The 27848-nt window shown below is 41.9% G+C and overlaps 1 protein-coding gene across 3 annotated transcripts in view; it reads left to right on the forward strand.

Moving 5' to 3' along the window:
* Positions 1-25501, forward strand: part of LOC146679195 (uncharacterized) — a 38636-nt gene extending 13135 nt beyond the window's left edge. The window contains exons 15-30 of one of the 3 annotated variants that reach the window (XM_085408846.1): positions 2805-2911; positions 3795-3918; positions 5869-6002; positions 6536-6645; positions 8884-9052; positions 9133-9237; positions 9340-20721; positions 20978-21060; positions 21292-21325; positions 21975-22103; positions 22398-22514; positions 22635-22732; positions 22860-22952; positions 23040-23154; positions 24090-24287; positions 24508-25501. In XM_085408846.1, coding sequence (XP_085264972.1) covers positions 2805-2911; positions 3795-3918; positions 5869-6002; positions 6536-6645; positions 8884-9052; positions 9133-9237; positions 9340-20721; positions 20978-21060; positions 21292-21325; positions 21975-22103; positions 22398-22514; positions 22635-22732; positions 22860-22952; positions 23040-23154; positions 24090-24248 — 12959 coding nt within the window. In that variant the 3' untranslated portion in view covers positions 24249-24287; positions 24508-25501. Of the gene's footprint in view, positions 1-2804; positions 2912-3794; positions 3919-5868; positions 6003-6535; positions 6646-8883; positions 9053-9132; positions 9238-9339; positions 20722-20977; positions 21061-21291; positions 21326-21974; positions 22104-22397; positions 22515-22634; positions 22733-22859; positions 22953-23039; positions 23155-24089 lie in introns of all 3 variants that reach the window. The other 2 variants (XM_085408841.1, XM_085408852.1) reach the window with 2 other exon arrangements.
* Positions 25502-27848: the final 2347 nt, after the last annotated feature.

Consider the following 27848-nt stretch of genomic DNA (forward strand, 5'->3'; position numbering starts at 1 on the left):
ATTCTTTACCCTTTTGTTTTCTTCTGTCTTTCTGTTTCTTCTTCTCAACTTTTGATTTCTGGTGTGCTAAGATATCTGAAATCACCAACAATAATGAACTGGTCTCAAATATAATTAAAGAAAATTGCTGCTCTATTGTGGTGGGATGGTAGGTTTGCACTAACCCTATTAAAAAGACTAATGCATATAACCTCATCAGAGCTACAAGGCTGACACCAGAGCCTATCCTCCATACAGACAGACACACCTGGCTTAGTAGAGCTATGCACAAGTGCCCTCAGATACTCGGTCATTGTGTAGGTATTTGTGCTTTTCAATTTGGGGATTTGGATATTTGTTTTGTTTTTGTTTTCTGTTTGTTTGTTGTTGTTTTTAAATGTGAAAATATGCATGCCACCTCTGCTTCAGATGGCACATTTCATACTCAGAAATGTGAAACATCTGTGAAACATCTGTATTACTGCTCAGCAACATAGTCCCACTCAGCTTGTCAGAGACAGACATAGCAGGTATTATCTTTAAGTGAGTGATCCTAAAATGTTAGTTAGCTTTTAAAATATGCACAAGCCTCATTATTACAGGCTGGATTTTTGTCAGCAATAAGAATCAAGCTTCAGTTAAGCTCATTATTGTAAATCTGGAAACGTTTATTACAAAACGTATCAGGTTTTTTTTTTGGTTTTAACACGGGAGTATATATTTTTTAATGCAGTTTTATCACATGATACTGCTGTTAAAATCCAAAGCGCTGCTTGAATAATCTAGAATGTTATCACAGTGGTAAACATGCAAATGAGAGTCTTCTTTAATCCCTGTTAGATGAAGCCAACATCATACTCAAAGAAAAATGGCTGATGGTCTCTTACGTACTAATTGTTCCTCCTGATTTTGATTAGTGGTGTCACAGCGTATTAGTTTCATGAATCAATCAAGTGTAGTTGACAATAATGACGTGATCTCAAATAATAAGGGTCAACCTCATAAATCAATAAAAACCCTGCAAAAAAGGTAATTTGAGTTTTGTCAAGCCGCGTGTTCCACTTCACTGACATTTCATCCATGTGTGACAGAAAACCAAAATCAATTTTAGGAAAACAATTTGTGCTTTTTCATACTGAGTTTAAAGAGAGTTCATCTGAGTCTTGCTCACTGGTGTAATGTTGGTCATTTTATTCAGATAAAGTTACTATTGAAGCATGCGCTCTAACTCATGATGAGCTGCAAATACTCCTTTGTCAGCGGGTCTTCTGTGATTTGCTGTGATGTTGGTTTCATATTCATGTATTTGAATTAAGAAGTATCAAACTTGATGCTTATTAGCGGCTACAGGGTGAGATCGTTAAGTTCCATGAATTAACTCATTAATGTGAAAAGGTCTTACCAGATTTCAAATTGGCCAATCTCCCATTAAAGACGATCTGCAAGTTGATTTTCTATATACTTGCACATATCAGCTCACCAGTGCAGATTAAAGTCTGCTGCAGACGTTAGTCAGTACTGTGTGGGTCAATGATGCTGTTAAAACGTTGGATTATGATGCACAATGATTTTGACAGCAAAGAGGTCTTTGCTGTGAAATATTAGGGAGTTAAGTTCACTTTTTAAAAAATCCTACCTAGCATATTCACATCGATAGCTCTCTGTGTAGATGACTACTTAACATTATGGATTAAATGATGAATTTGATGTTTTTCACAGCTTTTCACTAGAAACAAAGCTGACCTGAGACCAGCTGATTTTTAGTAATAAGACTTCACAGCACTTTTTTGACTTGATGCATAATCATGCATAATGCTCACGTTTCTGCTGAACTTGCATGTGCTTTACTGTAATCTGCTCTGCTGTAGTCAGTGTGGGTGAAATGCCCAGCATGTGGCAGACTGGCTCTATTCTGCTGCAGAGGGTCATGGTTGTTTTGGCTACGCTGTTAAAATTAGGTTGATACATTTTAGTTTAAATCTGCTTGTGCACTGAACCCACACTGACCGCGGTTAACACACAGAACTCCTTTCCTTTTCCTGCCCCACCCTTTGCTACGAGCTGCCCCCCTTTTTCCTCCCAACGTGTCAAAAATTGGCCTGTCGTCACAAAACAGATGGGAACATGTTTAGTTGTAATCATTTTGACGTTGCCCTTCTTGAATCCTTTGCTGCTAAATGAAAATACAAGTCAAAGCACCATCAGAGTCCCCTCAGATATGCACCTGCCTGGTGTTTCTGTCTGCTCTTCATTTCGAAGACAGAGTGATGAAGCACTCGCTTTGAATGTGACTCATAAAGATGGGTTTTCTCCTTCCTCCCTGTTTCCCACTTGTTTAAATGTGTGTTTCTTTGCTATGCAAATTAGGTGTGCATGGCTCTGACCAGAATGCTGCTTTTGAAGTGTTTCTCAGGTTCACTACCTTATGCAAATACACAAGTGCATAAACACCTGGAGTAACTTTCCATTTCTCCATCCTCAGTTCTTGTCATTGCTGTACTTCTCTTGCAGTCTTACTGTCGCTCCCGTTGCCTATACTATTGGATTAAACTGTTTTTTTGTCACAGAGTATGTTTGTGGTGTTGAAAGTGTCTCACCAAACCACCAGCATCATTCATGCCATCATACTTCTTGTCAACTCTCCATCTCTGTCATCCTGTCTTCAAAAACATTATCCTGTTCCACACTATGATAATTCTGTCTAGTCCACTTTAAACTCACTTCCCATCCGTAAATACACCCTCAATCCAACCCATCATTCCCCTTTCCCTGTGGCACAAAACTGATTGAGGATGACTGGTTCTTTCCTGGCTGCTCCGATCCAGCACTGGTCACTCGGCAGCAGGAGTTGGAGGAGGAGTTGGCTCAAGCTCGGGGGCTCGACCAGCACAGGGCCAAGAAGCTGGCGCTTCCATCCCAGCGAAGTCTGCAGGTAGGCGGCTCTTATTATAGACGTTTCTGTGGCTGTATCATGGTTATACCAGCACAGCCTCAGACATTTGCTGAAGAATGAGCGGGGCTAACTGTACAGCTTAATATCAACCAGTCTGCAGTTATTTTCAGAAGCTGAGTCTTGCAACATTTTCTTTATGAAATAAATCCTGTTCAGATCAAATCCTGCAGCTCAGGGCAGACCTTCTAGAAAAAACGGTTTCACAACAGCCTTTTTAAAATCCTTTTTGCGATTGTTATTTTGAAGTGTTTTTCATGTTAACATTAATACGAGGTTTTACAGGGAGCTGAACACTACATGCATGGAATCATCAGCAAAATGAGCGTTATCCTTTAGAAAGGCAAACAAAAATAATAGTTTTAGTTTAACTGCAATTAAACACCAAAAGATATTCACTGGTCTGAGTTTCATTGAGAATAGCATAATCTCCCCTTTTCACCCAGTTTCTTCACATTTTGCTCTTGATGTCAGTGAGAGCAGGTATCCCTAATGTGAGCAGCACACAGACCTCAGCAATAAGCCGGAGGAGAGGAAAAGGAGCTAAAATAAATAATTGAGGGTAACAAGGTCTGCTGTAAATACGGATCAGTTTTTCAACTATGGATTGTGCTTGACTAGTCTCTACTAGTGTCTAAAAATGTATATATAGTTAAAAAAATGGATGGATGGATACCAGTTTTCTATTTTTGGTTAATAACAGAGAACAAGAAGCTTACTTTATTCAAAGAGGAAGAATAATCTCGCTACCTGCCTGCTTGATCTTGTTTGCCTCGTACACAGTAGACTTGCAAAAACAGTTTGCCTTTTTTTCCTAAATGCTTAAAATCTAATCCCCTGCTACAACAAACTTTTGCACTGGCAGGAGGACTTTGAGCTCCATGGGCAGGCCCCGTTTCAGGATCCTCGAAGTATCTCAGAGAGTACCACTCCAATGGAAGGGGAGAACATGGGAGGTTGGTGGCCCGAGTACAGTACTCCTGACACAGGTGTGAGACCCGCTGGACAGTTTCCACTGGCATGCACACAGTCACCTGCACATTACTTTGGGAGGCCTGAGCTGTCTTTGTGTTTTCACCATGACTTAGTTTATTAAGCACTGGATTGTTGGTGCTGGTTGGTTTATTCTGTTTGTCGTCTAACCTCCGACTGCTGTGACTGTAGGAACAGGGATTAGCTTGCTTTTATTTCTGCTTACACAGAAAGCTACAGTTAAGTTCATTCCCGCCTTATGAAGAAAAACCTGACATTGAGCACCTTCACTTTTATATTTTGCTTCTCATTCATGTGACTCAGTTTCCAGTGTTTTGGGGACATGTGCATGCTGGTTGAGCTGGCTAGTGTTTGTGTCTTAATGAACTGATTGTGACATGATATAAATGTAGGTGGCAAGATGCTTTCCATCTGTGGTAAGTTTTATTTTTATATTTTGGTCGTGTGCATGATCACCTCCTTTTCTTTAATTCTTCTCCATCCTGTCTTCTGCACTGTTGCTGTCATAAAACCAAAAAATACACCAGCATTTGGGGAAAAAAAAGATCACCCAAAAGTAAAAGCACTATAATGAAGATTAAAATTAATGACTGAGGACTTTTGGAAAACTGACTGGTGTCTTTTTTGGTTGTTTGTGGATAGGCACTGAAATTCTATTTGAAATTCTATTTCACACCCTGCAGTAAATGAAGTTGTCAGTGAATTATTCTATACTCTTAGGAGATGCAGTTTTCTTAAATTTTAAATTTTGGATTTCTGGATTCTTCTTTTTTATAAGAAGAAAATCCTCCTTTTTCCAAGGGATGCACCAATCTAACTGTTTCCAGTTCTCACATGGTACGGACCCCTGGGCTGATAGTACTGATCTGATGCCAGTATTTAATGAAGCTGTACTCGTTACTGTTTGTGTAGACCCGTTTAGAGGGTAAGACCGCTGTATTCTGTTGGTCTGAATTACCAACCAAAAGTCGAGTTCTTGGTTTTATTTCTGTTGTCAAAGCCAAACTAAAACCATTTTAGCTAACTTTTAAATACCTTGTTGCCATACATTGCAATCAATCTAAGTCAGTCTGTGCTGATGAGCACAACTCATTGGCGACTCATCTCTTTGTAATAAGAGATTCAATCTGCTGTTTTTCAGCTGGTTGTATATAAAAGCGAGGTCAGTGCGCGCCTGTGCTCTTTTGCAGGAACTTTTTCACTATTTGGAATTTCTCAGCAACAGATTTGTTAACCTTGCATAGACTGGCAACTTGGGGCGACCGTGGCTCAGGGGGTTGGGAAGCGTATCTGTAACTGGAAGGTTGCCGGTTCGATCCCCGGGCTCTCTGTCCTGGTGGTTGTGTCCTCGGGCAAGACACTTTACCTTACTGCCTACTGGTGTTGGCCAGAGGGGCCGATGGCGCGATATGGCAGCCTCGCTTCTGTCAGTCTGCCCCAGGGCAGCTGTGGCTACAACTGTAGCTGCCTTCACCAGTGTGAATGTGAGAGTGAATGAATAGTGGCATTGTAGTATTATTATTATTATTATTATTATTAACCTGTCAGGGATGCTTCCTGCCTCTGCAATCAGCCCTTTGCTAGAGAGACTCAGTTCAGCTTGATGTTTGGTCAAGATCAGATATATTGGTCTGGGGCATCCCTTCTTTTTCCCAGCTTTCCCACTAAAGCAGAGTTTTTAAATTTAGTTAGCAACGATGGGTTAGGCTTTGAATTGTTTCAAATATTTGATCAGAAATTTAAAAAAGGAAAAAATAAGTGAATGAAAACAGTATTTCTATAAATGTCAAAAATGCATTGATTAAAATATTGCATTTCCTTTTAGAGTTTGCTCTGCTGCTAAAATTAGAGCGGTGGAATTTACCCTGTGAATCATTACAGCTAACTGTACCTTACCAGCCTGTTTTTGTATACCTAGTGTTTATTCTCCCTCCTATTGATTCCAGATGGCCTGCGGTCTGTTGTGGAGGAGCTGGAGCTGGAAAGAAACCAACTACAGGAGCAGATACTGAGCCTGGAGGAGCGCTGCCAGGACCTGGAGGATCGACTGCAGCTGCAGGCCCGTATAGAGGCATTACAGGTAGCTCCATCCAACAACACACCATATGTGCTATCCCAGGGTTAACTGACAGCAGCATTTGTATAACATACCAACTGTTGAGTAAACGATGAGTGAACTGCATGGAATGGGATTTTGTAACAAAACCTTCTAACACAGGTGACGTTTGATGTAGATGAAGATGAGCAGCCAAATTGGGTCTCTCAGGTGTGTTGGGTCACTCATGTCTGTGTGCGTTAGAGAGCACCTCTGGCGGTGATGGCTAATGGTGTGGTGTGCTTATTTAACCTTGGATACGTTTGTCAAGTAACGTTCAAAGCACAAAGCTCACAGATTGTCTGTATTCACACTGCTGATCTTTTGACATTTACAAAGTTCCTTTGCATCACGTGCGTGGTCCACACAAATAGATGACTGATGATAGCAGTAACAGATTTCATGTTCTGCTGTTTTCAGCAGGTCTGCTGTCATCCACGTTTGTGTGCAGTGCAGATGTCTTCATCCAGTGACGATCTTTGTGTTATTTATTGATGTTTGGTTTTCTGCCGCTGCAGAACGAGTCAGACAAACTGCAGAGCCAACTTGCAAGTGTCAGAAGTCAACAAAGCAGAGAGGCAGAGAAGCATCAGCTGCTGGTTAACAGTCTCAATGAACAGCTCAAAGGGTAAGTTAACTATTCAAACCATAACCCTTCACTGTGATTACAGTGCTACATCGAAATTCTTCATCTGTTCATTGACCAAGAAATGTTTACTTATGTTTATTTGACATGCAAAAGGAACTGAAGTGTTCATCTGACTGTATGTGATATGTGCTGTAATTGTTAGAAGTAAAGTGTTATATAAATTATTTGAGGTCAATGCACGGTAAATTAGGTAGCTGCAGGGTTGCATAACCAATAATTCAAAAATGTAATATCACCAACAAAGTGTATAAACGACATTAAAGCATCCAGAATAACCTGTACTTAGTTTTGGCTGCAATGAGTCGGATAGTAAAACAAGGACTGTTAAACCAACAGGTTCGGTACTCAGTGGGTCATTCAGGCTGCCTACAAACTGAACGCAAATGTGAGTCGAGGCTCACTCGCCCATTTTACCCGTTCTCTGTAAAGACTAAAGATGGTCGTGTGGGTAATATCTGTAAATAAAGGCTGTCTGTCGCTTAAATCTCCTTTCTTTCCCATTCCGATGCTCAGGTTGAACTTCAGCAGGTTGTCTTGACCACGCCTACGAAATGTGAAATGTGACTGGCTGATTAGATATTTGCATTATGAGCAGCTGAACAGATAGAACTAATAAAGTAGTAAACAACCGTACATATTTTTGATGTTCATCAAATGATTCAGTAATATTGGTAATTTGCAGTACCCTTAAACTTAGGATTAAATTAATGTAGTGTATTAATTACAAACACCAGTTGCTTTGCGAGCTCGAGAACTGGGCGAAACAAGTTGTTTTTTGTTTTTTTCTTTCTTCAAGACTGCTTTGCCTTGATATTTCCCGCCTTAGTAATTCCACAAAGGCTACGTTCACACTGCAGGTCTTAATGCTCAGTTCCGATTTTTTGATCAAATCCGATTTTTTTTTTGTCTGCTCGTTCACACTACAACTAAAATGCGACAGCAAACGCGCTCTAGTGTGAGCGCTCAAAGCGGCCCGCATGCGCAAAAGAAGACGTCACACACAACGCGCTCTGTTTAGACCCAAAGCAAACAATATTGTTTGACCGATGGCCCTTAATATAAAGACTTCGGACTTTACGTTTCCCAATTTTTGCTTTAAGTTATTTTGTTATTTACATAATAATGTAAATAACCTAATAATGATCCTTATTGCTGTTTTAGAGAGGAGCGGTGCTTCAAAGGATAGTTGCAGATTTCTGTCAGAATCTGCAGATTATACAGTACAAATAAAATGTTCACATTGTCTTCCCAGCAGTTTCACCGTATGGCCAGGAAGCGTTCGCGATGTCTTCTCCGGTGCTGATAATTAGTGTGTCTTCTGTCGGTGACGTAAAAGACGGATTTAATGCGACATGACCATCAAACAGCAGTCGCTTTCTAAAACATCGGATATGTATCGGATTCAGTACCACATACGAAAGTGACCCAGGTCGGATTTGAAAATATCGGATTTGTGCCGTTCACACTGTCATACCATGATCGGATATGGGTCGCATAGGGTCAAAAAAATCGGATTTGATGCGCTTTCGCCTGCAGTGTGAACGTAGCCTAAGTGCTTTGACAAATACTTTTAGTACCACCGTTACAGATGGTGTCCACAGTCAGTTTTAGCCGATAAAGCTCAACCACCAACAAGTGTTTTTAACAAAAGATAGTAAATGTAAAAGGAGGTGTTTCTGGGTTATGTTCAACATTGTTATTCGAGAGGATTTTATTACACCAAACCATTAAGTGGCTACTTGATTAAATTGGGGTCAGATGGTTCAGACAAATTTTGGTCAACAAGCTAGCTCTTACTTCACATCATCTAATTTAGTCTAATTTATGGCTATTAATGAGAGGATTTTTAACAATAAGCTAGTGCACTGAATGTTCAAATAGAGTGTAATCCATTTTTGTAGTACATGTTTTGCCATGTCGGCAATCATAAAGTTATTAGTTTGGAAAAGGACTGCTGTGAACATGCACTCACTAAATGATTGTGGAAAACATGGTTGTTTAGACTGGGCGGGTTGTGGGTTGCAGACATCTAAAGAGTCAAGATGAGTGAATGAGTTTTTCATTGGGGTTAAAGACTTGATTTTTATGGTTACGTTTTGGCTAGAGTATGGCTTTGGTCCTTTGTGATGGTTTAGATCACAAGACATTAATATATGAACCGTAAGATTTTAATTATTTTCAAGACTTCCTTCAATCGATTGTCACTTTTTTCTTTAGGCTGACTGACACACAGGAGTGCCTGAAAAGTTCCCTGATTGAGAAGGAGAATACTTTGGCCAAGACATCTGAGAAACTTGAGCTCATCAGCAGCCTTCGACAATCACTGAGTGAAAAAGACATTCAGTGCAAAGAGCTGTCTGACAAGCTCCTTCAGACGGAGCACACTGTAAGAGCTGGGCTCCTTTTTTCGTTGTGTTATGATTTGCCATTTTTCAGTCTTTAAATGTGTTGTTTTGTTTTTTTCAGTTTGAGACCATTTCCATGAAATACGCTACATCAGAGAAACAATGCTCTGAGTTGAAAGCAGAAGTTATGGATCTCACACAAAAGCTGAGTGTGCTGAAAGAGAAGGTATGCTTGAAAAGATAAAGATTTTTTAAGATTTTCGTTGTTTTGCCTGTAAAGATTAAGAAAAAGGTGCCAATGGTGTTTTTCCTCCCTAATTTTCTTTAGATGCAAAAACAAGATGTCACCATTGAAACATTACAAACTGACCTTGATCAGACAAACGAGGAGCTGGACAAACTGAACACCTCGCATTTGGAGGAACGAGCCCAGCTCATTTATGACCTTCAAAGCTGTGAGCGGGAAATCGATAACCTTAAAGATGCTCTGCTGGAAAAGGATAAAGAGATATCAACTCTTGTTGGGAACATGGCTGAGTATGCAGAGCAGGTCACAGCACTGAAACAAGAGATCAAACTCAAAGAGGAGAGCCTGGTACAAGTAGAAAATGCACTGAGTAAGGCAGAGAGGGAGGCTAATATAATGAAAGAATCACAGAGTTCAGACCAGCAGGCCCTTAATAATAAGATCACAGAGCTGGTGGAGAAACTTAAGGAAGCTGAGATGGAGATGGTCAAGGCCGGAGATGAACGAGAGTCTAAAGGAGTTGAGGTGGAACACTTAATCAAGCAGGCTGAAAAGGATAAGACGACTATTCAGGACCTTCGAGGAGAAATCCAGAAGCAGAATGTGAGCCATCATAATCATCTTTCTGAATGTGAAACGCACATCACTTCACTAAAGGAACAGCTGGCAATATCTGCACAGAAACTACAGGAGTCAGAAGGACTTGTTTTGCAGCTTAAGGATAGAAATGCAAGTAATGAGAAACTACAGCAAGAGCTTAATGACAAAGAGCAGACGTATGAAAAGGAGCTCAAGTCTTTCAAGGAAGAACAGAATAAGCTTTTGGCACAGGTGGAGAAGTATAACAATGACTTTCAGACCTTATCAAAGCAATTAGACGAGCAAGTTCTGAGTGAAGAGAATGTCAAGCAAGTAATGCAAGAGAAAGTGGAAAAGATGGCATCACTCGAAAACCAGCTAAAGGACGAGAGGCAGAAATTCAACACTGAAAATGAGAAACTGTGCAATGAACTTCAAAGCAGATCTGAAAATATCTCCAAGCTTGAAAATCTCCTAAAAAGCATGACGACTGAAAAAGAGCAGCTCCAAGAAAACCTGAAGGGGCTGAATGAGGAGCTTGAACTCGAACGTAGGAATTTAAAAGAGCTAAATGAAAAGGTTACATCTGCTCTTGAATTCAACAGCAGTCTGGAGAATCAAGTGCAAGTCCTTACAAAAGAGAGAGACGGGCTTGAATTGGAAGTAACTGAGCATGTCAAAAATATTTCACAGGCTACAGCCGAGATGGATTCCTTGCATGTCAAAATATCTGAATTGGAAATGCAACACTCACAAAGTAACACAATTATTCAAGGGCTACAAAAAGATAAAGAGGAGCTAACTACTCGAACTCTTGAGCTAAATAGAGTTCTTGAGCAAAGCACACATTCAACCTCTGAGATCATGTTGGCAAAAACAAATGAATGTAGTTCGCTCCAGCAGCTACTCAGGGAAAGAGAGGAGACAGTGACCCAGCAGCAGGAAGAGGTGCAAAGCTTGACGTCTAAGATAGACAAAATGCAGCGCGACCTCGCCGAAAAAGAGCAGACTGTCACTGAACTTCAAGCACGAATAGAGGCCCAACAAAATGAGCAAGCACAGCTTATGGAAACTCTGTCTCTGCTTCAGGAACAACAAAGTAGTCTGAAGTCTGGGTTATTGGAGAAGGATGCAATGTATAAACAGAAGCAGGAGGAGTTCCAGAGTTTGCAGAAGGAAACTGAAAACCAGAAAAATATTGCGTCCAGGCTACAAGCTGAGGCGGAATCGCTCATTGAGGAACGCTCACAACTCAGAGAGCAACTGGGAGAGAGAGACGAAATGTTGAAAAAGTCAACTCAGGAATGTCAGAAGCACAAAGATGAACTGAATAACAAAAACACAACTATCAGGTCTCTAAGTGACCGAGTCAGTGTCATGGAGGAAAATGCTAGAAAGCTTGAGTGTGAAGCTGATCAGAGCAAAACAGAATTGGCTAGTTTAAAAAGCCACACCCAAGCTTTGTCCGAGGAGAACCGCCAGCTTCGTGCTGCATGTGAATCGAAAGAAAAGGAGCTTGCACAACGAAGGCAGCTTCTGTCTGACCTTGATGGGCAGCTTAAAGCGACCCTTGACCAGAACTCCAGCTTTAGCATGAAGATTAGCAGTCTAACAGAAAATAATCAAAGACTACAGGTAGAGTTGGCACAGAACATGAAATCAGTTTCCGAACTTACTGCTGAGAGACTTGTTCTCCAAGAAAAAACTTCGGACCTTGAAATTCAGATCTCAGATAGTCAAAAAACAGTTGCTAGCCTGTTGAAGGAGAAAGAGGAGCTCGCTGCAGCAACAGATGAATTAAAAAAGGTCCTCAAGGAAAGCAAACAGGCAATCTCTGTAGGTCTACTCGAGAAAACAAACGAATGTGCTAATCTGTTGAAAAATCTGAGGGAGAAAGAGCAACAGCTTCAGAGTTTACAAGAGCAGGTCGATCAGCTGAGCATGTCCTTGGTTGAAAAAGACCAAACTGTGTCAGAGCAGACTTCACAGATAATGGCCCAGCAGGACCAGCTGCTGCAGCTTCAGGATACTGTATCTATGCTTCAGGAGCAGGGATCAGTTTTAAAGTCAGGACTAATGGAAAAAGATGTCATGCTGCAGCAGAAAGTTGAGGAATGTAGTGTATCTCTGAATGAAGTCAAGCTACAGAAAGAGCTCGCATCACAGATGCAGGTTGAGGTAGAGTTGCTCAGGAAAGAATGTGTGGAGGCCAAACAACAACTACAGCAGAAAGAACAAACACTGAAAGAAGCAACACACGAATTTCAGAACCACAAAGATGAGCTGAATAAACGAAATGAATCTGTCATTTCGCTCAGTGCTCAGCTTGGGGCCATGAATGAGAGCGCTTCAGAGATGGAGGTGGAAATTACTAACCTGAAGGCATCTGTGCAGAAACTCACTGCAGAAAATTGTCAGCTGATCCAGGACGAGGGCCAGAGGAAAGCAGAGGTAACTGATTTTCATGACAACATTCAAGCCCTCAGTGAACAGAATGTTCGATTGAAATCTGAACTTCAGAAAGCAGTGGCAGAGCTGGCCAAAGCAAACGAAGAAGCTGCAAATCTCAACTTGGAAATCCAAGGAATAAATGACGCCCTGAAACAGCAGGAGAATTCGATCCAGCAGCTCAACAGTGAGATTGCTGAGCGGGGGGAGCTGCTGAAAGAGAAAGAAGGCACCATTTTGGAGCTTGAAGATTCTGTGTGTACACTCAGAGGCCAAGTTGACAGTCTGACATCAGAGTCTTCCATACTAAAGAATACTTTGGAGAAAAAGGAGGAGTCAAGTCTTGAATATCAAAGTACTTCTTCCGCTGCCTTTGATAGTCTGACTTCACATCTACAAGCCAAAGAGGCAGAATGTGAGAGCTTGAAAGAAAAGATATCACACCTTGAGGAATCTGTCTCAAAGCTCAACAGCAACCTGGAAGTACAGACATCTGAAGTGACAAACCTCAAAATGGCCTTGGAAGAAAAAGAAGCAGCTCTTTTGGAACAAGCGAAAGCTCTCCAGGACTTCCAGAAAAGAGGAGACGAAGCATTGCTGTTCAAAACTCAGTTCATGGAAAGTACAGAGTTGGCATCACAGCTGCAAAGTCAAATGCAGTTACTGTCCACTGAGTCTGAAAAATGTAGAAAGACAGCAGAAGAAACCCAAAGTGCCTTCAATAACCTGCAGGAGAAATATGCTGCCACCTTAGAAGAGTTACAAGACTCGAGGAAGCAACTCTCTCAAAGGACAGATGAGGTGTCTGAGCTCCGGATGTCATTGCATGATTCTAATAACGAATATCAGACTGCAAAGACCACCGTAGAGACACTGAAAAGTAACTTGCATGTGATCCAGGAGAAACTGGGGAAAGCTGAGGATTTGAACTCCAGTCTTTCAAAGGAAAAAGATGACGCATTTGCTTCGCATCAAGCGAGCGTGTCATTGTTGACTGTCGAAATAGAAAGACTCAAATCACAGCATCTTCAGGTCGTGGCACAGATGAATGCACTGACAGAAAACCTCGAGCAGAGAGAAATGGCTCTCCACGCAATCAATAGTCAGTACAGCGCCCAGGCCAAACATGCATCTCAGCTGGTTTCAGAAATGCAGAAGTTGGAAGAGCAGAATAAGAGCCTGAATGAGGGGATAGGATTGTCAAAGGAAGAGAATCAGAAACTTCACATTGCTCTCAGTAATGAAAACACACATTTGAAAGAGGAATTTAGGAAACTTTTTGCAGAGAAAGAAGAGCTAGAAAGAAGACGTCAACAAACGCTGGCGGAGCTGCAGGTTCAAATGGAGCAGAAATCCAGCAGCGTGAATGAACTCGTGGAGAGAATGACGTCCGAGAAGCAGAGCCTTCAAGCAAAGGTTAGTGCCAAAGATGAAGAAATTTCTCAGTTGAACGAAAACATTCAAAAAATAGAACAAATTCTGCAGGATTCAGAGAAAGAGTGGCTTTTAGTTCTGGATAGAGAAAAGCAGGAAAAGAACCTTCTTGCAGAACAATTGAAAAGTGTTGAAAATGAGATGAAATCTAAAGATGTTAAAGTAAATGCTTTGAAACAGGACATGGACAGCTTGCAGGAGAAACTAGCAGAGGCTTCCTCTGCCATTAGGGAGGGCTCTAATCAGCTGAGCACGAAAGAGCTGGAGGCATCCGCATCCAGAATTCAGCTTGAGAATGTGTTAGCATCTATCCAGGAAAAGGAGAACGAGAACCATATTTTGCAGCAGGCTCTCAAAGCTGTGGAAGACGAGTTACAAAGACTGGTAGTGAGAAAAACGGACAAAGTTTCCTCTCTATTGAAATCTTCTGCTTTGAATGACGAAAAAGCCTCTTTGGAGGACATGATAAAATGGTTACAAGAAAGTCATCAAAGTGAGGTAGATGCTTTGCAAACCGAGTTGGCTAAAACTGTTGCAGAATTGGAAAAAACACAGACTGTACTTAATCAGAGAGAGCAGAATAGTTGCGAGAAAGGTCAACAAATAGCTCTTTTGCAAGAGGCTGTGGAGCATTTACAGACTCAGCTTAATGCCGAGTTAGTAAGAGTGAAAGAAGCTACTGTTAAACACTCTTCTTTATATGATGAATTGCAAACAAAAGATGAGCAAATAAGCTGCATGAGCATTCAGATCAGTCAACAGAAGGAATTGCTTGCTGGCCTTACTCAGCAGATAAAGGAAAAAGATGCATCCATTGCCCAGGTCATGGAGTCCGCCTCAAATGAGAGAATGAAACTTGGTGAGGAAAATGACTCGCTCTCGGCACAATTAAAGAGCATGGAGAGAGCACATGAAGAGATTTTGCAACAGTTAGAAGAACAGATTTCGCACAGTTCAAGTGAAACTGAGAAAAATAATTTAGAGAAGCTCATGCTAATTAAGGAAAAGGATGAGCTACAAAGTGAACTCACAAAAGTATCGAAAGAAAAAGATGCAGTGAAGAAGAAGCTGCAAGCTGCGCTTATTGTGAGAAAAGATCTGTTAAGGAGGATTGAAGAATATGAAAACCAAAAAGAAGAGAGCGTAAGCAGTAAAACTGAGGTTTCACTGTTGCATGAACAATTGCAGGAAGCCAAAAGTCAAGCTCAAGCTACAGCAGAATTGCATAAAGAAAATATTTCCCAACTTGAAAAGAAAACTCTCGAGAAAGAGGGAGAATTTCTTAAGTATAACACCGAAAGCAAAACACTTTTGGAACAGCTAGAGTCAGAAAAACAGAGTTTGCAAACCATCTTAAATGATAAAGAAGCTCATTTGTCAAAAACATTACAAATGCTCAGTGAGAAAGACTCACTAGTCGAGCAGCTGCAGTCCAGTGCTGTCGAGAAGGAAGAGATATTTGAGCAGAACAGGAAGGGCTTGATGCAGAAATTAGAAGAGCTTCAAAATGAAATCAAGACATGCAAAGATGAGTTAAAGGACAAGTCTTCCTCTGCTGCTAGTGCTGTTGACTTAGAAAATGAGCTTGCACAGGTAAAGTCAGAAAAGGTGACCTTACAGAAGAAAGCCCAGGCCGCCTTGCTGGCACGCAAAGAATCAATAAAGAAAGCTCAAGAAAATGAAAAGAAATTAACTCAAGAGCTCGCTGAACTAAAAGATGACTACAAGGCGCTCTTGGAGCAACACTGCCAGCAGACGAACGAGCTAAACGCAGTGCAGTTAAGCTTGGATGAGAAGACCAGAGAAACGGAGGAACTCAACAAAACCTCCTTTTGTTATCTGGATGAATTGCAAACTCTGAGACAGCTCGTCGAGGAGAGAGACAAAACTCTTCAAGATTTAAAGATGTCTTTGGCTGAGAAAGAGAGCCAATGCCATTCTCTCTCAAGCCTGCAAACAGAACTTGAAGCTACTAAATCCGGATTAGAGGCTATTTCTCTTGAGATGGCCAATAAAGAAGAGTCTCTCATAGCCATGGAGCAAAGAGCAGATTCTTTGAAATCAAGACTGCACATCGTAGAGAACGAATTAAGAGAGAAAATTGAAGAGGTTGACAAATATCGGGATGCAGTCAGAGTTGCTGAGGTTAAGACCCAACAGGAGAAACAGTCTTTATTTGATAAAAACAAGGCTTTAGAGACTCAACTGTGCATCCTAAAATCGTCACTAGAGGAACATATGCATGCAAATGAAGAGAAGCATCAAACCTTATTGAAAGAAAAGGAGGCTGTTTTGGAGCAAAGTAATCAGATGAAAGCAGAACTTGAAACAAAAGCTGATTTAGTTTCGCAGAAATCCTTTGAAGTTTTGACCCTTCAGAAGACATTAGAACAAACAGAGCAGCAGCTCACTGAGGACAACCGATCTTTGGCTAAGGAGCTTAAACATCTGCAGCAGCAGTTTACTGAAACACAGAGGAATATGGATTCGCTGAAGCAGGAAAAAGAACATTTTGTCCAATTATTTAATGAACTGAGGGATGAGGTGACCTCCCTGAGAAAGCAATCGAAGGAGTCAGAGAAGGTAAAAGAGCAGCTGCTGAAGAAGCACGACGCACCCGTTGAACAAGAGGGTCATAACAAAGAAGGGGTCTGTTTTTCTTGCAAATGTGCAGAAATCTTTGAAGCAAAACTAAAGGAGCGAGATGATGCCTTGTTAGTTTCTCAAGCTCAAGTTTCAGAAAAGGAGGAACTAATTGCTGCCCTTGAAATTCAGCTACAACAGCAAAGCAAAATGCTTGAAACCACTACTGAAAAGATGAGAAGAGAGGGTGGTGAGCTTCAGAAATCTCCTGATGAGGGTGCCAGGATGAATGATCCGGATAACCAAAACAAAGTTACCCTTCTAACAAGGAAACTTCAAGCAGCTTTGGTTTCTAGGAAAGAACTCATGAAGGAAAATGCAGCGCTCAAGGAAGAAGTAGAAAATCTGTCAGCCAAACACGAAGCAAAAGAAACAGAGTACTTTGCTCTGCAATCATCTCTTTTAAAGTTCAAACAAGAAAATACGGACCTGGAAAGTTCTGTGTCACGTTTCTCCGAAGAGAAGGACAAAATGAGCACTGAAGTCGACCGCATCCTTAACGAGAATCGCAACCTATCTGCAGCCTGCGAAAGTTTGAAACTAACTATAGAAAGCATCACTCAGCAGAAACAAGCCTTCTCGTGCCAGCTCGAATCGCTCAAAGATTCTCAAACAGAGGAGCTGACCAAGTGGAAGTCGAAACACGCAGAGCTCAAGCAAGAGTACGAGTCGCTTTTGCAAGCGTATGAAAATGTCAGCAGTGAAATGGACAAGATGAGACAGCTTTTGGAGGGAGCTAAAAGAGACAGGCAGGAAGCCCTCCGAAAAGTACACAAGCACGAAAGTGAGATGGAGATCCTGGGGAAGCAAGTCCGAGAGATGGAGGAAGAAAATAAAAGAATGAAAGAAAAAGTGGAGGAAGTTTCCAAAGAGAAAAGGCAGAGAATCGAGGAGCTGGAGGAGCAGAATGAGAAAATCAAGAAACAGGTGATGGAGGTGATGTGTGATCTAAATGATAAAAACCAACAACTGGAGGCAGAGACTGCCCCATTTCAGGACTCATTCGAGGCTCTGAGAGTGAAACTTACTGAGATGGAAGCTGAAAATATCCAGCTAGCAGAAAGGCTGGAAGAAGCTACCTGTTTGCTGGAAAAGAAGAACCTGGAATCCAATACATACACAAACAACATGCAGAACAAACTTGACGAAGCACTCAGTTTGAATAGTTCACTGACTGCTCAGATTGAAGCTCAAAAAACTGAACTTGCTGCTCAAATGGATATCAACAACTTGGTGCAGAGGGAGAAGCAGACTCTTTCAGAGAGAATTGAGAACATACAGAATGACTATGAGTCGCAGTTGGGAATAAAAGATGACGCAGTTAAGGACCTCAAAGACATTATCACCAGGCACCGCCAAGAGACTATTAACCTGAATGAGAAGGTGAGAATTTTGGAGGATGACAAGTCACTTCTGCAAGAGGAACTTGAGAACGCTCAAGAGATCTCAGACAAGGTGAAGAGTGAAAACGAATATTTGGAGACTGTAATCCTCAAGAACTCGGAAAGGATCGACGAACTCACCGAGTCCGTCGGTGCCCTGCAGTCCCAAACTGCGCAGCTTTCCACTCAACTTGCAGCTAGCAAGGAGATGAACGATCAGATTCGTCACGAAAAAGAACAGGAGCAGCTCAAGTTGGTCAAAGAGTTTGAGGAGAAACTCAAGACAGTTCAGAGAGGCAACGAGGGTTCGAAGAACGTGAAGAAAGAGCTGCAAGAGCTGCTCAAAGAAAAGCATCAGGAGATAAATCAGCTGCAGCAAAACTGCATCAAATACCAGGAACTGATTTTAGATTTGGAGAGCTCTTTGAAGAGCTCACAATCAACGTGTGAGCACTTGGAGAAAGAACTGAAGAAAAACTTAGAGAAGATTGCAGATTTAGAGGAGAGAGGTAAACAAGCTGAAGCTGAGCTAATTATGCACAAGAGTCATCTCCGGGAAGCCAAAGAAAAGATTGAGAGTGCCGAGTCTGAAAGAGACCAGCTGGCTCTTCAAGTGTCACAGCAAAATAAACAGTCTGAAAATCAGAAATCACATCTGACACCTCAAAATGTAGAAGAAGCAAAAATCAACTCTTACATAGAGAATCAGTTTTTGTTACAGCGGCAGATAGATGATCTCAAGGATTTGAAAGAGAAAGAAAGTCAAACAGTTGATGAGCTGAGGCAGCAGCTAGACTCTCGAGATCTGCAGATAAATACTCTAAAGAGAGCGGCTGAGACTCAAGAAGCAAAGCTGTCTGCGTTAGCTTCCACACCACACGGGGCTAATGCTACCAAACTTTGGAATGATTTGTACCAAAAAACCTTACATGAGAAGGACAATCAGCTCCTTGAGCAAGGTTTCATCATTAAAAGATTCCTGGAAGATATGAGAATGAAAGACAAAGAGGTGAATGAGTTACGGGTGACCAAGTCGAGACTGGAGAGGACGCTGAATGAATACTCTGTAGCTGCTGCTGCGCATCAGAGGCAGCTGTTTGTTATGAGCGCAAGCAATGCTGAACTCAGTGAGAGCGCAGAGCTCATGACTGTGCAGGTGAAGGAGCTCAGCGCTCAGGTGGAAAGAACAGAGCAAGAGAAAAACGCAGTGAAACGACAGCTGGCTGACAAAGAAGACGTGATCTCCCAAATGCAGCTCAGTCTACAGCAAGTGGAGAAGATAAACGCTGACATGGAAGCTCAGATATTCCTTTTGCAGTCTCAAAATGACAAAACTCAAGCTGACTTTGAGAAGCAGGAGGGAATTTGTCTGCAGCTCAAAACGCTCCTTCAGAGCAAAGATGCTGAGATCTCCTCTCTACTGTCCTGCAAAGATGGACAAATGTCAGGCTATCTGGAGCAACTGCAGGCTAACTATCGTAACCAGGTGTCCGTTTATGAGGACAGGCTGACGTCTTCACGATACCAAAAGGAAAAGACAGACAAGGAGTTGAGAGCGCTTGAGGCCAAGGTCCGAAGTCTGCAAATTAAAGTAAACAGATCTATCCAGGAAAAGGAGCAGATGGAAGCAAAGATGGAGTCGTTCAAGAACTCAATGGTGTCTTTGCAGAGCGAACGGGAACGGCTGATGTCAGAATACAGAATACTGGAAGCAAAGAGTCAGTTGGGGTTAAAGGGCAAAGAGGGCTCTCCCGATGGGGAAGGTGGGGCAGCCAAAGGCCTTAAACACGAAATTAGAAAACTGTTACATCAGATGGATGATCTCAATTCTGAGAACGCGATGCTCAGGGCTCAACTGGTCCGATACAGGGAGGATTTAAATCAGGTTTTGTCCCTTAAGGACAACCAGTTGAAAGTATTGCTAAAGAAGCAACAGGAGGTGATCAAAAACCTCGAAACCCAAAAAGCTGCGGCTGAAAAGCAACACAGAGAGGCTCAGCTGGACGTCCAGAAGGAAGAAGAAGCAAGCAATGCATTAAAGGAAGAGAATTCTAAACTTAAAGCTCGTGCGTCCAAGCTGGAGGAGGAACTGTTAACTCTGAGAAAAGACAGTGAGTCAACAAACTGGGGCAAGGTGATTGCTGACTTGCAGGAAGCTGTTACAGCCAAAGCATCTGAATGTAATGACCTTCAACAAAAACTTCTTTCTCAGAAGCTCTCAACTGATGAGCTCCAGGGGAAAATGCAGCAGCTGGAAGATGAAACGGACAAAAAATTATCAGAAGCTGAGGAAAAGTACAACAGTGAGCTGGATGCCTTTGAGCGCGAGGTGGAGCTGATGAGGAATGAGCGAGAAACTGCCGATCAGAGGGTGGCAGAGCTCGCAAAAGACCTACTAGAAATAGAGCAGCAGTTATCAGAGGCTAAATCGCAAAGCAAAGATACCAAGGCTCAGAATGAATCCCTGTGCAAGGCAATGGCTGCTTTGCAGAATGACAGAGACCAGCTCATCGAGGACTTCAAGGTCCTCAGGCAGAGATACGATGAAGAACTCAGAGAGACTCGGGCAGCCTTAAACAAGGTGGAGCGCAGTTTGCAGGACACCACGTCAGATTTGGCCATGTTTGCCAAAGAGAGGGACATCCTTACTCGCAAATTAAAAGCCTTTGAGAGTAAAGACGCACACGCAGAGCTGAACAAGCTGCTGGACGAGCTGACGGAGGTCTTGCCAGAAAAGGAAAGAGAACTAAAAAAAGTCATTTTGGAAAACAACACTTACAGCAGGCAACTGTCAGCATTCTCCAGATCCATGGCCAGTCTCCAAAACGATCGTGAACGGCTGATGGACGAATTGGCCGGGGCTAAAAGAGTGGTTGAGTCCAGGCAAGGGTCGAGCCCAGAGACTGTCGGTACGGCGAGCGTGGAAAAGTCAAAGGGAAGTGGTGTCAGTGCCTTGGAGACTGAGTCAGATGGGCTGGTAAGTCAAGTTTGGCTGTTGCTTGCACTTCCTTTTCTCTGCTGTGGTTCTGTGGTTCAAACAGCATGCAGGGTCAGCTTAGATGTGTTTTTGGTTTCACATCCCATCGGTATGACTTGCATACTTTTTTTCGTTTTTTTTGTTAAATACTCACGCTGTGGTGTCTGTTTAAAACTTCACTTCAATAACATAAATGTTAAATGCATTGTTTGTCTTTGTGAATGATGCATTTTCTTTCTGTTTACTGTCATCGCAGGGGATACATCAGAAGATGGACGAACTGCAACAAATGGCACACAAAGAAGTGAGAAGCCAGCAGGAAGCAACAGTGGATCAGAGGTAAAGGAAGGAAAACGGTTTCCTATTCAAGTTTTAAAAGTATTCCCAAAGCTGCCCGGCTCAAAGGTTTTTCCATACAGCAGAAACAGGAAATGTGTGTTACTGTATTTGCTAGTAAGCTAAGTAAGTTCCTCCATCTATGTGAAGGCTTGAAAGCTTGACTGCAGCACTGTTATGCACACAGCTTAAATTCATTTTACTTCAATTTTTAACACATTTTTTGTTATGTAGATCTCTTGCTGAGCCGAAGGACCTGCCAGTTAAAGTAAGTTACACTTCTCAGTCGTCCTCCTTTGTTGGGAGGCTGTGACTCACGGATGCACTTGTGCAGCTTTTGACCTTCACGGTCACAGTGAATTTAATCATAATAATAATAATAATGGATTGCATTAATATAGCGCTTTTCGAGACCCTCAAAGCGCTTTACAATTCCACTATTCAGTCACTCTCACATTCACACACTGGTGGAGGCAGCTACAGTTGTAGCCACAGCTGCCCTGGGGCAGACTGACAGAGGCGAGGCTGCCATATCGCGCCATCGGCCCCTCTGGCCAACACCAGTAGGCGGTAGGTGAAGTGTCTTGCCCAAGGACACAACGACCGAGACTAATCATAAACAGATATCTGCATATGAATATGTAGAATCTGTAGACATTGCTCTTTATTCACGAGTCATATTTAAGCTTTAGTAGAGAGGAGAGCAAAGCAGGGAAAACTCTTGGCTAATGTCTGACTGTGATTTGACTTTGTATGTTTTGAAAAATGTATCTGCATATGTAAACAAACAATAACCAGCACACAGAACAGGAAATCCTACCTAAGTTAAACTGTTTAGATATCCTGGTTGATAAACCAGTTTTTCTCTCTTTGGTAGTTGTGACACCAAACGATCCCATTTCTTCCTTCCGACACAGCAGGAAAGCGGTCTGGAGGAGGTGGTGAGTCGATTGGATGCAGAGAGGAGGCAGCTTCACAGAGATCTGCAGCGCTGTATGTATGAGATTCAGCAGCGAGACCAGTACTTCCAGCAGCTCAACACAAAGGTATGAAAACGCTTCAGGTGACTGTCCTTTAAAGCCAAACCCATCAGAGTTCAGCTAGCCCTTTGTAAGCAGGCAAAAACGTCCTGAGGATACAGACAGTGTAGGCAAGCTGTCTAATTAAACCACACTACAATAAACTTCAAATGTTCAAGGTTTGATTTCATGATTTTTTGTTTCCCATTTCCTACAAAATAATATACAAATATAAAAGCAACTGAATGCTGAATAACTCTAAATGTACAAAACAGTCAAACAGCCATCTGCCCCTCCTCTTTGGGTTATCAATACTCACAGTTGCAGGAGGCAGTGGAGGAGAAAGCTGCTGTTACAGCTCAGCTAAGGGCTGTTTCCCAGACTCTGAGGGACACCCAGAATCGATGTCATTGGCTGGAAAGCCAAGGCCGGGTGCAGGTAAAGCTCTATATACATGTGCTTTAAAAACTCAAATCCGAGCTGCCACTGAATCCAGTTGCGTTGTCTCTGTATGCTCTTGTGTGTTTATACCTGTAATCCTGCACTCGTTCCTACCAGGGTTTACTTCACACTGAAGTTGCACCAGGGGCTCCACAGGAGAAGAGCAACGACTCCATGTTAAGTGAAAGTGCTGAAGCCAGTCAGCTGAGAGAAAGGTGAAAAAAACAAACAGCCTTCAGTTTGGATCCCTGCAAAAATCTCCACATTGTCCTGGAGAGATCCGTACGGTCGGTTGAAGTCGTAGACATGCTAACATTATCCCTGGGTGTGGTTGTCTTTAAGGCTGCTGGAGGTGGAGCTGAGTCTGGCAGATGAGAGAGCCAGGAGAGAGACGGCCGAGGAGGCTCTGCGTCTTGCTGAGGACAGAGTAAAGAGGTTGGAGCCAGATGCAGTCACTCAGCCGTACACCTGACTCTTATTCGTCAACACAGCAGATCTTTAATGAGTTTTTTTGTTGTGCAGTGCTGCCTCCAGTCTGTCCAGGGACAGTCACAGAGACTTCAGCATCGAGATGGAAGCTGAAGAGGAGTGGGAAGCTCTAACTCTCAACCCAAACCAGCCTCTCATAACTCGAAAGGTACTCGGTACACTTTATTTTCCTTTGATTTGCTTACTGTACAGATCCAGCGTGAATCTATGACACAGCTTTTTTGAGTTGGCTTTTGCAGAACGGTGTGTTTGACAGCGTAACCTTACTGCTGTCGTGGAGTAGTCATATAAATCGATGACGTGAGAAAACAAGTTCATAGTGGCTGTTTAGGTCTGTGCAGCGATAATGAAACACAAAGATCAGTGAAAAGTGAGCCTGACAGGTGTGAGTGTGACAGACTTTTTATTATGAAAGAAAAGTATGGAAACTTATTTGTATGTAGCTATGTAATGTATGGATGTGCTGTGGAAAATATGAATCCCATTCCCGGTTGCTTAGTTTTAATGTTAGACAAAGATAACCTGAGTAAATACAAAATGCAGTTTTTAAAAGGTGATTACATTTATTATCCTACCCGACCCTGTGAACTCGTACCCACCATAAAACTAATAAAAAAAGTAACCAGAGTTATAGTTTTGAAGTGGCCTGCTTAAAGTCCGGACTCAAATTCAGTTGGGATGTTTTGCCGTGACCATAAACCGGCCATTATGCTCCGAACTCTCCAGTGTGGTTTGAGGATGAGTACAAATTCCTCCACAGCGATGTGAAAACTGTCACTTATTGCACATGCAAAACAAATAAGAAAATGGAGTACATATGGATCAAACTGTCTGAGACTGAGAATTTTTAGAACGTCATTGAGATCAAATAAAGAGTTTTAGATACATTTTTCTTTGCTCTACTTTGCCTACAGTGGCCCATTACAGAAAAGGCTTAATGACGAGGACTCTTGCCCCCAATAAGTCTTGTTAGTCTTTTAATTAGGGTCACCATATATTCGGGCCAGTGCACTAAAGCCGTGTTTGGAGCTTCTCCAGTGCAAATGTAAGCATTTCTTTGATTGCTTCTGTTTCTCCTCGCAGATGAAAGGAGGGATGGTGGCGTGTCGACGGTGGCTCCGAGGCCGGAGCCTTTACTTCTCCAGGCTGCTGACGAGTCGCACTCGCTCTCGATATTTCTTTCTGGCTTACTTGTTCACCGTACATGTGCTCGTTCTCATGTGCCTCACTGGAACCCTGTAGGCAAAGTCGTTCCTGGACTAAACACAAACTGGCTGAAGGGTACATATGAAAGCTAACAGAGATTTCAGTGAATAACTTTGTGCATACACAGTAAAACCTGAAACTGACACGTTGTTCTCTTTTAAATGTAATGGTAATGGGGGGGCGGGGACGACAGTTTGTTTGCATCTGATTTAAGTTTTCTTATGTTTGTAAGTAGACCAAGCCTTAAAGCCGTTGACTTTGCTTGCCTTCAATTTCTTTTCTTTCATTTTTTAAGAGCCACACTGGACAGGAGACGAGAAAAGAGTTTGTTTGATGTGACCCTCGGGGAAAAGCTGCACAGTTTGCAGAAAGCCATATACACCCGTACTTAACACTAAGAAATCTCCTGCACACACCAGCTGCTGCTTTTCTTGTTTGCCTGAGTTCGTGTGTTGCACATGATCACATAATCAAAATGCTGAGTTTAAACTATGCACTGAAACTCCAAATGTGTATGTAATCATTTTGTGGAAGCTCCGAAGCACTACACCTCTCCCACTCTGTTCCCTTTAAACTGTAAAGCCAAAGGTGTCTGTATTGTTACTTTGGCGAGCACCCTCATGCCTGTAAAAGCTAGTGGGAGACATAATATTCTCGAGTTAACGCCAGTATCATGGTGTGCCATTGAAATTGTACTGCAACGCAGTAGCAGGTACGAGTTGTTTGTATTTAAGTGTATTTATGTCTGCATCCACACATGCACGCTGTACAGTATGTCACATTTCTGTACATATGATTTTTATCCTGTCTGCTTGATGTTTATTGACTGTAAATTTCTTCTTGATTGTTCAGAGGTTAAAAACAGGTTGGTAAGAATTTTTTTTTCTAAAATAACTTCGACTAACAAGCCAGAATTCTCTTTGTGTAGGTTCAACTAAAAAAAACACAAACAGTGCAAATGAGCGTCAGGATCTGTTTTCTGGCTTGTTAGTTGATGCATTTTTGTTGAAAAATGCAGTTCTGCACATGTTTGTGTTATAAGTATCTGTATATAAAGGGTTCAATCAACGAACAGTGACCGAAATCTATTTATAAAAAGGTAAACTACTGAAAAATGTTCAGATGGCATATTTTCTCTACTGCCTCTATTTTTAAACGTTAGCAAAGCAGTTGGCCTTGAGGCTCATGAGGCTTGACGTCATGCAATACTGTGTCGGGGAGAACCTTTTCTGATCGCCTTTCACCATCTAGAACGGACTTTAATAAAGCTCATTGAAGTTTTCTGCCCACATGAATTGTTTTTTACTAAATCTGTGGTGATTTGACCACTGCAATAACAAAAGGTGGAGTTAACAATCAAGACAGAGTAATAAACGCCAAAGCCCTCACTGCATGCGTCCTCTTAACAATAGCAGAAGTATCAATTCTAACATTTCCAGTCAGTGCTGTTGTTTGAGTGTTGAGTACTGTACATGTCAAAGTCCACTTTGTAGCCTGTATATCTTCTGGTTTCACATTAGAGGCTCTCCTGCGTCTTTAAGGACTCACTAAATCAGCCCAAAGACTGTATATGAAAGATGGACATGGCCACTGACACCATCCAAATTAAGGATAGTCGAACGTCAAAGAGCAAAACATTCAAATTGTGGCAGTCTTGAGAACAGATCCCACTTTGCTTTGAAGTAGCAAGATGCAGTCTGAGCACTGCCTCTGGTCTTTGGTGTTGTTTTGGACCCTAATGTGACATTTCAACATTTTATTGAAATAAACAGAGTAAAGGCACGCTGTCTTCTAACAGGTAAGGAGTAAAATATCTAATAATATTTATGATGTGCAGTCTTTACCATTTCCTCTACAAAGAAACATGACAGTACCAGTCTTACAGTACGACTCTGGATACTGTAGCTCCGGTGAAAACTAAGGCCTCAAATCAGAAGTACCTGACTCCGTGGTATAATTCTCAAACACATACCCTAAAGCAGATGACTCGTAAGCTGGAGAGGAAATGGCGTGTCACAAATTTAGAGGATCATCATTTAGCCTGGAGAAATAGTTTGCTGCTTTATAAGAAAGCCCTCCGCAAAGCCAGAACATCTTACTATTCATCACTGATTGAAGAAAATAAGAACAACCCCAGGTTTCTCTTCAGCTCTGTAGCCAGGCTGACAAACAGTCAGAGCTCTGTTGAGCCAACAATCCCTTTAACGTTAACTAGTAATGACTTCATGAACTTCTTCACAAATAAAATTTTTATCATTAGAGAAAAAATTACCAATAACCATCCCACAGATGTAATATTATCTACAGCTACTCTTAGTACCATTGATGTTAAGTTAGACTCTTTTTCTCCAATTGATCTTTCTGAGTTAACTTCAATAATTACTTCCTCCAAACCATCAACGTGTCTTTTAGACCCCATTCCTACAAAACTGCTCAAAGAAGTCCTGCCATTAATTAATTCTTCGATCTTAAATATGATCAACCTATCTCTAATGATCGGCTATGTACCACAGGCCTTCAAGCTGGCTGTAGTTACACTTTTACTCAAAAAGCATCTCTAGACCCAGCAGTCTTAGCTAATTATAGGCCAATCTCCAACCTTCCTTTCATATCAAACATCCTTGAAAGAGTAGTTGTCAAACAGCTAACAGATCATCTGCAGAGGCTTATTGAAGAGTTTCAGTCAGGTTTCAGAGCTCATCACAGCACAGAAACAGCTTTAGTGAAGGTTACAAATGATCTTCTTATGGCCTCTGACAGTTGACTCATCTCTGTGCTTGTCCTGCTAGACCTCAGTGCAGCGTTCGATACTGTTGATCATAATATCCTATTAGAGCGATTAGAACATGCTGTAGGTATTACAGGTACTGCGCTGCAGTGGTTTGTATCATATCTATCTAATAGACTCCAGTTTGTGCATGTAAATGGAGAGTCCTCTTCACACACTGAGGTTAATTATGGAGTTCCACAGGGTTCAGTGCTAGGACCAATTCTGTTTACATTATACATGCTTCCCTTAGGCAGCATCATTAGAAGACATAGCATACATTTACACTGCTATGCAGATGACACCCAGCTCTATCTGTCCATGAAGCCAGATAGCACACACCAATGAGTTAAACTGCAGGAATGTCTTAAAGACTTAAAGACCTGGATGGCCGCTAACTTTCTGCTTCTTAATTCAGATCAAACTGAGGTTATTGTACTCGGCCCTGAAAAGCCTAGAAATATGTTATCTAAGCAGATTCTTACTCTGGATGGCATTACCTTGGCCTCCAGTAACGCTGTGAGGAACCTTGGAGTCATTTTTGACCAGGACATGTCGTTCAACGCACATATTAAACAAATATGTAAGACTGCTTTCTTCCATTTGTGCAACATCTCTAAAGTTAGAAATATCCTGTCTCAGAGTGACGCTGAAAAACTAGTTCATGCATTTATTACTTCCAGGCTGGACGACTGTAATTCATTATTATCAGGATGTCCTAAAAACTCACTGAAAAGCCTTCAGCTAATCCAAAATGCTGCAGCAAGAGTCCTGACAGGGACTAGAAAGAGAGAGCAGATTTCTCCTGTTTTGGCTTCCCTTCATTGGCTTCCTGTTAAGTCCAGAATTGAATTCAAAATCCTGCTCCT

Source organism: Rhamphochromis longiceps, linkage group LG1, assembly GCF_057381845.1.
Source record: "Rhamphochromis longiceps isolate RC_006_pf linkage group LG1, R_longiceps_female_GT1.1, whole genome shotgun sequence".
NCBI lineage: Eukaryota > Metazoa > Chordata > Actinopteri > Cichliformes > Cichlidae > Rhamphochromis > Rhamphochromis longiceps.